The sequence below is a fragment of the Mustela lutreola genome, chromosome 2, assembly GCF_030435805.1.
Source record: "Mustela lutreola isolate mMusLut2 chromosome 2, mMusLut2.pri, whole genome shotgun sequence".
NCBI classification, from domain to species: Eukaryota; Metazoa; Chordata; class Mammalia; order Carnivora; family Mustelidae; genus Mustela; species Mustela lutreola.
The window spans coordinates 16,398,847-16,410,431 of NC_081291.1; the positions used below are offsets into that span (position 1 = coordinate 16,398,847).

At 49.1% G+C, this 11,585-nt stretch overlaps 1 protein-coding gene across 3 annotated transcripts; it reads left to right on the plus strand.

Annotated features, from left to right (window-relative positions):
• The first annotated feature begins 2,025 nt into the window (after positions 1-2,025).
• Positions 2,026-11,585, plus strand: CCR9 (C-C motif chemokine receptor 9). Of its 3 annotated transcripts, none has more exons than XM_059160684.1 (3): positions 2,026-2,155; positions 8,318-8,423; positions 9,618-11,585. In XM_059160684.1, exons 2-3 carry the CDS (start codon positions 8,403-8,405, stop codon positions 10,692-10,694), a joined length of 1,098 nt encoding a protein of 365 aa, XP_059016667.1. In that variant the 5' UTR covers positions 2,026-2,155; positions 8,318-8,402; the 3' UTR covers positions 10,695-11,585. The 3 variants fall into 3 exon arrangements, with proteins under 3 accessions (XP_059016667.1, XP_059016669.1, XP_059016668.1); XM_059160686.1 differs by lacking the exon at positions 2,026-2,155 and adding an exon at positions 7,875-8,203; XM_059160685.1 differs by lacking the exon at positions 2,026-2,155 and having other exon boundaries at positions 7,875-8,423.

Genomic DNA, 11,585 nt, shown 5'->3' on the forward strand with positions numbered 1-11,585 from the left:
GCACACGGAGACACATGGCAAGGGACAGAAGTCGGGGGTCCTCCCCGGGAGGAATGAACCCACACTGCACCACAGCGAAAGGAATCACGTTGCTCTTGGCTCCTTGGAGAAAATCATTTTTCCCTTCTTCATGTCTCCCTGCCTCTCCAGACTCGAGCTTCCTCTCCGCATCCCCAGGGAGGGGGTTCGGGTGTTCTAGAACTTGGTGCCGCCTGAGCGTCCCTACTTCACTGGGACCACGAGGGACCACACAGCGGAAGACATCACCCCACGACAGTGCATTTATCCTTCTCTTCTTCCCTGACTCCCCTCCCTAACTCCTGCCAGCTTCATCCCACTCCCGGGGATGCCCTTACCTGGTGAGGTGATGGCTTGAGTCCCGAAGAGGTGGGAGCCGAGCGTCTTCCTGGCTGGGGGCTCCCGCACCCATAGCACGTGTCTTAGCATCTTGAAAGCGTTCCTAGGCCCCAGGCCAGCCCCGGGGTGGGGTGGGGGGGGGGCAGAAGCAGGTCCACAGCTCCCCGCTGGCCCGAGGACGGCCAAAAACCAGTTCAGAGAGCATCTCTCCTCTCTATTGCTCCTTCTTTTTTTTCTGTTCAGAATTGCCAATGTGGAGGGAGAAATGAAAGGCCAGAGCCCCTGGCTAGGGTACTGTTTTAGACACCAATACTCAACGACTCTGGGCCGAGAGCAGGGAATTCACGGCCCCCTCAAGGCTGCTGAATCAACCAGTGCTTTCATTCTTACTGCTCATTCTGTAACTTTTGTACATGCTGCTTGTTGGCCTTTCCCATGGAGACAGTCGGCCGAGCTGCTGATGCCTCACGGTGCTCTGTGTGAACGGACGGTGACCGATGGGTCGAGCATCAGGGGACAACCACCCTGCCGTTCCGGTGAACCCACGGGATGAACAATGTACTGGAAAGAGGAAACCTGTCTCCACGAGAGTGCTGCTGTGATTTCCCCCCAGAACAAAGATAAAAGAGAGGTCTTTGTAATGACAGCAAGGAACTGACTTGGGTCTTTCCTCTGTTAGCCGAGGTTACCGGCTGTAGCTTCTTCTCCACGATTATCCCCCCACACGCCCCTCCATTGCCAGGCACAGCCCCTGACCCTGGGACCTGGGAAGGGGACCACCACGTCGTGATCGAAGGCCTACCAGAGCTGGGGGCTGGAGAACTTCATCTGTAGGCCTCATTAAGAACATACCATTTCGTATGTTTAGGCTTTTACAAAAACATCATCAAAACAGCCATTGTTAATCAGATGAAACGTTGTTGTCGGTGTCCGTGTATCTGATGGAGGGTGGTCACATCGAAATGAAAGCTTACAGTATCTGACCCCAACTTTAAGGGGTCTGTGACACGCCCCCCCCCCCCCCAATGCTCCCTGGCTTCCTAGACAGGCATCACACGCATGACTTTCTAAAGCAGCGTCATTCAGAAGGATTTTCAGAGACCTGTGCTGCCTGTTGCAGAAGCCACTAGCCCGCGGGGCCATTGAGCTTTTCCAGTGGGGCTGCTGCAACCAAGGAACTAGTTACATTTCAATTAGTTTGATTTTGAGAAGGTCCCTGTGGCCAGTAGCCACTGTGTCTGTGTCCAGTGGGAGGGCTCTGTGGGTTTGGGTCAAGCTGTCAAGGCCAGAAAGGGTGATGCGGTGATGTGCCGTGCAGGGGTGCTGGTCCCCGGCAGGTGTGGCCAGACCCCGTCCCCTGCCCCAGCCCAGCAAGCTGGCGAGGCTGAGCACCCTCCCTCAACAGCACCTCTTTCTCCCCTTCCCCTGCAAGTAGTTGTGCTGTCTAGGAAAAGACTGTGTTCTTAGCCTCTGCCGTCCATAGACAAGTCTTCAGAAAAGATGGTTTCCCTTAGCCCAGCAGTTCTTGGTTTTTCACTTCTGGTTGCAAATCATCAGGTCTGCTGATTGCTGGAGCTACAGCTGGTGACTCCCCGTCCCCACCCTCCTGGGTCACCCCACCCGTGACAACACAGGCCGGGGGTAGCTGACTTCCTTTATAGTGTTTTTGCAAAGTTGCCTGCACAGAACCCACAGAAGCCTTGTCCCTCATCCCAGGCAGAGAGCAGACTAGCCTTCTTCCTCTACACGGAGCTGGTGGGGCCAGCTTCTCCTGGAGCCTCGCCCGCTGCCCTCCGCAGTGAGTATCACCTTTCTCCTCTGCACGTTCCCAGGTCTCCCGTGCCCTCCCCTGTGCATTGCCTCGATGGCTTTTGCTTATCTGTCCAGTGTTCATGAGTGCCAGACACTTTGCTAGAAGCTTCCAGGGAGGCAAAGGTGAATCAGGTAGTGGCTTGCCCAGGCTTCAAGGATGAGTAATAAGATACCTTCCCACCCACACATGGGAGGTAAAGATTCAAGGCAGTCTGTTCTGTGATTTGTACCTTACAGGGGGGAGAAGCCAGCACTCGGGACAGGTGACAAAAAGAGGGTCAGGACTAGGAAAGTAAAGCCCCCAGACAGGCCTTGGGTCCAAGAGTCTGCCCCATGGAAAGATGTCCGGGGCGGCATTCTCTGTAGCAGCAAGAAATTAGAAACAAGTAAAGTTTGCACCAGGATGTGACTGGTTAAGTGAACTATGGTGTAGCCGGACGATGGAACACCCCACAGCTGTCAAGTCTGATGACAGCTCTACGTTAATTGGCAAAAGTGGGCTGGGAAAGAGTGTTAACTAGAAAGCCGGGTCAATAATGGTTTGTGCAGCCTGATTCCCTTCCCATTGTGTGTGTCTATGTGTGTGTGTGGGTATGTGCGCGTGTGTGAGGTTATGTTGCAGAGAAAATGTCTAAAAGGATACATCTCAGGGAGTGACCAAGAGCCAACCCAAGAAAGGGCTGTTGGAGCAGTTTTAATCGTCGTCATCGTCTTGATTTGCTCTAGGGTTGCTGTTGTTACTGCTTGTATGTTATGAAATGTGCAAAATCTCCTTTAGAATCAGAAAAAAGCAAAGCTCCTTTTTTTTTTTTTTTAAGATTTTATTTATTTAGGGCACCTGGGTGGCTCAGTGGGTTAAAGCCTCTGCCTTCGGCTCAGGTCATGATCCCAGGGTCCTGGGATCGAGGCCCGCATCGGGCTCTCTGCTCAGCTGGGAGCCTGCTTCCTCCTCTCTCTCTGCCTGCTTCTCTGCCTACTTGTGATCTCTGTCTGTTAAATAAATAAATAAAAATCTTAAAAAAAAAAAAAAGATTTTATTTATTTATTTGACAGAGAGACCACAAGTAGGCAGAGAGGCAGGCAGAGAGAGAGGGGGAAGCAGGCTCCCTGCCAAGCAGAGAGCCTGATGTGGGACTCGATTCCAGGACCCTGAGACCATGACCTGAGCTGAAGGCAGAGGCTTTAACCCACTGAGCCACTCAGGCACCCCAAAAGCTCCTTTATTTTTAAGGACTCCTCAGTGACTATGGCTTTGTCCTTTACAACCTATGCACCCTCTCCAGTTTCCCGGAAGCCAAGGCTCTGTAGCTGGCCAGTGTGGCAGGTGAGCTGTCGCCAAGCCCAGAGCTGGACGTTGGGGGCAGCTGCTAGCCTGCTGGAGCCCGTCTCCTCCTCCCCCTGCTGAATAAGCCCCTGGGGCTAGCTGCCTCTTTTCTCCATATCTGTCTGCTCTGAAACTTCCCACCAGGACTCTGGGCTCATAGGTTGCTCAGCGTGGCACCCACAACAGGGCAGGGGTGGGCACCCGACCCAGGCTTGGCCTGCAGACGGCCCGGTAGACCCTGCTTCCAGGCCTACCAAAAAATGCAAGCAATGATTCAATCTCGGTGTAGCAAAGTGAACAAAAATCAGAGCAACACCCACATTCCTGACTCACATTAGTGTCTGTATCCAGCTCACCGACAATGGTTGACCAGGGAGGCTGGGGCTCCATAGTGATGTTTTTCTCAAGCAAACTCTACACCCAACACGGGGGTTGAACTCATGACCCGGAGATCAAGTGTCCCAGTATTCTACTGAGTTAACCAGCCAGGAGCCCCTCCAGGATGATTTTCACGTCAATTACTTAAGGACAGCTGAGAACAGAAAAATAACGGTTGGATGGTAATGGATGCCAGCCTAACTTTTCTCAGAGTTACTTTTTTTCCCTTATTATTATTATTATATTTTTTAGTAAATTAACAGCTCTCCGTTCTTTCTACTACCATCAAAGCTCCTGTACACATCTGTTTTCTGACTTTCACGCCTTTGTGCATACCTTTCCCTGCCCTCGAGCAATGTTCTCTCCCCTCATTGCACATCCTGATCCTTTCCAGCCTTCAAGAATCAGCAAAAAAATGTCACCTCCTCGAAGAAGCCCTCCTGGGTTTCTCCCACGCTGGAGTCATGACTTCCTCCTCCTGATTCCCAAACCGACTGGTAGCACTTAGCATTGCTGGTATTTGCTGCGATGACATATCCATTGTACTTGAATGTCAGCTTCTTGAGGACATGGATCAGGTCTCACACGGTGTTTAAGTGGGAGAGGTGCATCCATTGTATCCGGTGTCAAGACACATTGAAGGAGTAGCTGGAGGACGAAGAATGTTCCCTCCTTCTCCCGTAGCCCTCTGCATTCTGCAAAGAGCATTGCACTCGCTCCTTGCCACAAACCCTTGCAAGCCAAGGAAATCTAGGCTCGGTGAGGACATGGCCCTTCTTGCTAAGGTCCCACATGCAGAAAGAGATGGATCCAGGGACATTTGGGGGTCTGTCGTGCTTCCCTTCACCGCACCCATTATGCTGCAGGATGCGGCCAGGCCTTTCAGATTTGAGCAGTTGTAGCTCCATAATGAGGCCATCCTGAGCACGGTGAGGAGAGACTGAGGCAGTGCTGAGCCAGAAGCTGGGGCCCTCCCAGCAGACCCGAGAGGGGCCCGCTTTCAGTATGTTTTGTTATATGTGGGTGTTTGCCTCCTTCTCAGGGGTGACAAGAAAATGAAAGCGAGCCTGGAGATTTTGCGATTGGTGCAGTAAAATCTCCCAAGAGTATTCTGATGGGAGAGGGGAATTCTAGCTCAAGGGCCCTCGGCAGTGTCTTTTGACGGTGGCTCTAGGGAGGACTATGCTTCGATTCTACACTTTTTGGCTCTCCCCAAATTTTCCATGAGCCCGAAACACATTGAGAGGCGGCAAGATAAGCCTTCCCAAAATGCTCCTGTAGGAGCTCAAAGTTGTAAAAAGTAGCCATGGAGAATTTAATTACTTTTTTTAAAAAAAGATTTTATTTATTTGACAGAGAGAGGAAGAGATCGCAAGTAGGTAGAGAGGCAGGCAGACAGAGAGGAGGAAGTAGGCTCCCCGCGGAGCAGAGAGCCCGATGCGGGGCTCGATCCCAGGACTCTGGGATCATGACCTGAGCCGAAGGCAGAGGCTTTAGCCCACTGAGCCACCCAGGTGTCCCAGAGAATTTAATTACTTTTAACTACTAATTGGGGCTACCTTCCAGGCCAAACGGAGAGGGCCGTGAGGGCCTTCTGGGGCCGAGCTTGGCTAACAGGTGTATGGTGTAGGGAACGGAAGCACACTGGGGCTTCTTTAAAAAAAAAAAAAAAAAAGGTGACAGGTTATTTTTACAATAGTTCCTAAAATAAAATTTCATGCACAAAGTAAAATATTTAAATAGTTTACAAAACCTGAAGGGAAAAAAAGAAAGTCTCACTTTCCACTGGTCATGATTGTTCAATCTCCTTCCAGAAAATGTTTCAGTACTGATAAGCACTGAAGTGTGTAACTGTTACATATATTTAAAAAAAAAAAAAAGATCTTGCAATGTAGTCTTCTCTTTTGTATTGCTACCTAATACTCTTAGTGACCTCTCTTTATCAGTGTGAGGTCTAGTGCATTCTAGTTATGGACTATTTGAGTGTTATTGAAGGACGGATCAAAACATTACCAACTGCTGGTTGTTAAGGTTGTTTCTCACATCTCTCAAGGTGTATCTTTATGTTCTTTTGTGAGAATAACAATAGGGCATGTTTCCAGGGTCAAGGGCGGAGTCAGAGCTGTTGTGCCTTGTAAATTTTGACAAGAGATAGCTCTATCCTCTGAAAATGTTGTGCAGGGCAAGGGCAAGAGGGCAGGAGGGGTGCAAATATCAACCATTCTGTCTCCGTCACCAGAGAAACCTCAGAGGGCTTCACCGAGGAGGTGACATTTTTTTGCTGGCCCTTAAAGGCTGGAGAGCATGGGGACACGTGATTTATACTCCCCACTAACTAGCTATAACTAATTATAACCAATGCCATTCTTTCTTCTTTATGGGACTTTTTTTTCCCCTGGGGAGTTTATTTTCTTCCATATTATTTCTTAACATCCAGTCTTCTTCTTCTTTTTAAAAATATTTTATTTATTTATTTGAGAGAGAGACAGTGAGAGAGAGCATGAAGCAAGGAGAAAGTCAGAGGGAGAAGCAGACTCCCTGTGGAGCTGGGAGCCTGATGCAGGACTTGATCCCGGGACTCCAGGATCATGACTTGAGATGAAAGCAGTCACTTAACCAACTGAGCCACCCAGGTGCCCAACATTCAGTCTTCTTATGCAGGTAGAAAGGAACCCTGTACTAGAAATATATAAAGTGTTTTCTGGCTAATGTCTCAAAAACCCCATCTTCCTGTTTCCCAACCTATAATAGAATTACATGAGCTGAGTTGGGAATTTCCACACTTAACTGGGCATTTAAAAAAAAAAAGAGAGAGAGAGATTTTCCTTCTTAAGGGCATGATTCATAAACAAAAAGAGGGGGCGCCTGGGTGGCTCAGTTTGTGCCACCTTCCTCCTCGCTTGCTAAAGGCAGGAGAGGACTCTGGGGAGGGAAGAAAACCAGAAAGTTTTCACTGTTTTTCCTTTCTTCAGTTGAACCACTGTTTTGGGGTCCAACTACAAAGAAACGGCACGTATTCCAAGTACAGAATGTAAGTCCTGACTTATGTATATGCCCACGAAACCTTCCCACGATGAGCACAGCGAACATCTCCATCACCCCAAAAGGCTTCCTTGTGTGCCTTTGCACCTCCCACTCCCACGCTCTCTCCTGCCTCTTCTCTCTCTTACCAGAAAATCACTGGTCTGAGTTCTTTCACGATAGATTGCTTTGCATTTTCTAGAATTTCATGTAAGTGAATCACAAAGTATGTGCTGCCTTGGTCTGGCTTCTTTACTCAGCCTCATTATTTTGAGAGCCATCCGTGTTGCTGTGTATATCCGTTATTCATTCTGATTCCATTGTGTGGCCACGCCAATGTTTTTCGCTTATCCCTTCCCGAGACTTGACGGACATTTGGGTTGTTTCCAGTAACGGCTCTTATAAATAAAGCTACTAGTGTGTATATCAGTCTTTTGTGGCCACATGCTTGCATTTTTCTTAGGTAAGTACATGGTTATTTGATGGTTAGATCACACGGTAAGCGTTTGTTTAACTTTTTAAGAACCTGACAAACGATTTTCCAAAGTGGTTGCATCACACGTCAGGTACTGAAAACCACTATACTTTCAGAAAAGGAGGCTGAGTCACGATGTTGTGTTATGGAAAGGAAACCAACAGGATAGGGTTGGATCTATGAAGGGGAATTGTTTCCTTCTAGAAACTTAGGGTGTGACGCTGGACATGGTTCTTTGGAATATATTCGCGTAAGGCGTACAGAGAAATGCCTGGCTCAGGTAGAGAGATCCTTCCTTGAAGAGAGGCAAGCTGCTCTTCCCTGAGTCATATCAGGGTAGGTTTACAGAGCTTCAGAGCACATGCGAACAACAGCCAAGATTTATTTAAGTCAGCTTGGAGGCCCTTTGTGTTAGGGAACTAACTACGTTTTCTTTGCTAAACAAACCCTGGGATCTCCTTTTCCTGCTGGAGTCAGGAGACGGAGAAAATAGGGCCCGTTTCCTTATCCTGGGTTTGTAAATAGAGCATGTAGGCTGGTGCTAGGGCTCTGAACCTCTTTGGGGGAAGGACCCAGCCTTTGTCTCCTGTGTCCTTGCCACCTGGTTATCCCGCAGAGTCTGGGCCCAGATGGTTCTCAAGTTGACCTCCCTCCCGTGATCTTCAGGAGCCCCCTGGTTGATAAAATAAGGGTGGAACATTTAGCAAAACAGAGCATGATTACGAAGTTACATCAAGAGAAAAAGAACTAATGTGAAAAGGACGTGCTGTAAAACGTTAAGGCCCCAAAGGGCTCTCAGGGGAGCGGTCTCTCTTATTCCTATGTCAACGACCAAGGTCATTTTGAAATCGAGAATATTTGGTTTGACATCAATGTCAGGAGGACTCTAACTTCTGCTTGGGATTCTTTCTTAAGAACAAACGAATTTAACATTCAGTCTTCGTCTTTAGGTATTCATTGCCGTTCTTTTGCAAGGCAGACCTCTTTTTGATCTGTGTCCTCTCTTTGGAGAAGCGAGCTTGAATCTTATCCATCATGGTGGCCACAGAATTCACAGTGAGTACATCCACATTCCTCGGGCTCCTTGAAACACACTGTCGTCTTGCCTGTTTGTGGGGGGTGGGAGGAGATTTGTGGGAAGGAAACTGCTGCGGGGAGCGATTTCTCTGCGTGGTTTCCCTGGGCGAGATCTCTGCTGAGCTGTGCCCTGGAGGGGCCGTTGACGCCAGCACAGAGGGCTCTGCAAACACGCAAAACCAGAAGAGCTTGGGGGTATGTGGCGAAGTGAGAGGAAAATGCTATTTGTGATTTTATTAACACGTAAGGGTGTTTATGATCTTTAACTAGATGTGCCTGCTTCTGTGTCTGTTCTGAAATTGAGACAAACAAGGGTGAGGGACGATCCATAATTTGGTTTAAAAAAAACACAAAACAATAAAACCCTTGGTGATGGTGAGCTTAGGCTTCTTGCCTAACAGGACAGAGCCTTTAGAGAGACCAAAGAATGATATGTGAGTGCTGAACCTGCACAACTGTACAGGGCCTATACTTAGAAGGGCCATTTGCTTGACTTCATGCTCTGCTGCCTTGAAATTCTTACCAAATTTTGAGCAAAGAATCCTGAAAATGACATTGCTTGTACCAGCGCTTATGTATGTGTGTGCATGGGAGAGGGTATGGATGTGAGTTTGCATGTGAGAGTGTGTGTGTGTGTGTGTGTGTGTGTTGGTGCTTCATGAGCAGAGGCTACATAGCTTTCAGAAGACTCAGAGGAATCTGGTCTTGGAAAAGTTTAGGAGCCTCTGAGGACCCCTTGGGTGTAGGGAATGGAGAGGAGAAATCAGAATCATTCAGGGTTTGATAAAAGTTTTGTGCCCATCATGGGTCCTAAAGGGCTCTGAGCACTTGCTACATGTCCTGTCACTGTTGGTTTGCTTGTGTGTGCCCTCACTAGGATGTGGGTTCCACAAGCGGGAGCCATGTCTGACTCAGCGGCGGCTGCGGTGTTAGCGTGAACACATGCACACAGTTCCTGACATAGCCTCAGCGCACGATAACATTCATTGGATATATAAATCTGTCGGGTGATCCAGACAGATGCTCTCAGAAATGCCAGCTTTCCACTCACACGTGTCTCTGTCTCATCATAGACTTTTGGGATGGGGACGACCACGTGGCCCATGCCTCTGTCATCCCGCCATCTTCCAAAGGCTTGTCCTTAACCAAACGGTATCCGATATCTGCTTGCAGACCTTCTTCTCTAACATATCTGACGACTACAGCTACCCCTCCACGTCTACCATGGATGATGACTTTGAGAACACTTTCTGTGAGAAAAGCCACGTCAGGCAGTTTGCGAGCTACTTCCTCCCCCCCTTGTACTGGCTTGTGTTCATCGTGGGCGCCGTGGGCAACAGTCTGGTCATCCTTGTCTACTGCTACTGCACACGGGTCAAGACCATGACCGACATGTTCCTCTTGAATCTGGCAATCGCCGACCTTCTCTTTCTCATCACCCTTCCCTTCTGGGCCATCGCTGCTGCCGACCAGTGGCGGTTCCAGCCCTTCCTGTGCAATGTGGTCAACAGCTTGTACAAGATGAACTTCTACAGCTGCGTGCTGTTGATCATGTGCATCAGCGTGGACCGGTACATCGCCATTGCTCAGGCCATGAGAGCCCAGACCTGGAGGCAGAAAAGGCTCCTGTACAGCAAAATGATTTGCCTCACCGTCTGGATAGTGGCATCCCTGCTCTGCATCCCAGAAATCCTGTACAGTCAACTCAGGAAGCAATCGGACATCACCATCTGTACCATGGTTTACCCCAGCGAACAGAGCACCAGAGTGAAGTCCACAGTCTTGACCCTGAAGGTCCTCCTGGGCTTCTTCCTCCCTTTCGTGGTCATGGCGTGCTGTTACACCATCATCATTCACACTCTGTTACAAGCCAGGAAGTCCTCCAAGCACAAGGCCCTGAAGGTGACCATCACGGTCCTTACGGTCTTTGTCCTGTCTCAGTTCCCCTACAACTGCATTCTGTTGGTGCAGACCATCGACGCCTACACCATGTTCATTTCCGACTGTGCCATTTCCATCAACATTGACATCTGCTTCCAGGTCACTCAAACCATCGCCTTCTTCCACAGTTGCCTGAACCCCGTCCTCTACGTCTTTGTGGGCGAGAGATTCCGCCGGGATCTCATAAAGACCCTGAAGAACTTGGGTTGCATCAGCCAGGCACAGTGGGTCTCATTCACGAGGAGAGAGGGAAGCGTGAAGCTATCATCCATGCTGCTGGAGACGACCTCTGGTGCTCTCTCCTACTGAGGGGTCTCCGCTCTGACATGGATGGCCCTTTTCGGAAATTACAAGAAATACGGGGGTACACCTGCACTACGTGCAACTGGAGGGAAACCAATGAAGAAGAAGAAGAATGAAGTGAGGATAAAGACAAACCCGGAAAGGGATAAATTTGGACGATTACTTTAGTTAGAATTTCCAAGCCAGAGTTTTCCAAACTGACTGGCTGTCCAATGAGACTGTTGCTTGGCTCTTGGCTACAATGGCTGCAGTTTTCAGCAGACTGGTCCCGCAGACACCCCCCCCCCCCGGCTTTTTGCCACCTAATGGAGCATTGATGCGGCTGACCTTGGAAGGGTTTCTGTAACTCCACACCTGCCTGCCGGGTTGACCTGCCCGAGGACTCTGCTTGTCCACTCGTGTCACAGGGGTGGGTCAGCCTGCGGGGAGACCCCGAGAGCCCAAGTTGGCAGAACCGGCTCTGGCTCTGTCTTGGGCGCACTCTGCCGAGTGGCTTCTGGGATGGTCTGCTTCGTCTCCTCCCTATAAAACGAGTTAGTTTTATTGAGCCTCTTTTTTTCTGAGCTTGCTGGAAGGATATCTGCCTCCCCGCTGCTTTTCTTTTTCTTATTGTACAGTGCTGACCTGTCCAAAGGCTTCCAATTCTGAGATGAGGCTGGGGAAAAAAAAAAAAAGTAATGCAGCTCACTTTTGCTTTGTGTCTTCTATCTCACCTGTGAAATGTTTTATATACCAGAAAAAGTGCTTTTTGACGATTGTGTAAAATACTCATTACTGGTCACTTTCTTTGTCATTTCTGTATTTTAGAAGTGCCCCGTGAGAGGTCCCGTAGCCACATTAGAGTGTGAAGAACAGATCAGGATAAGGAAATAAAATCTCTGAAACACTTTAAAGCCA

Excerpts from the sequence above, each read along its gene's own strand:
- CCR9 (XM_059160684.1), top strand. The coding sequence starts at position 8,403 with ATGGTGGCCACAGAATTCACA. Across the intron at positions 8,424-9,617 it reads TGGTGGCCACAGAATTCACA|ACCTTCTTCTCTAACATATC; the intron begins GTGAGTACATCC and ends ATCTGCTTGCAG.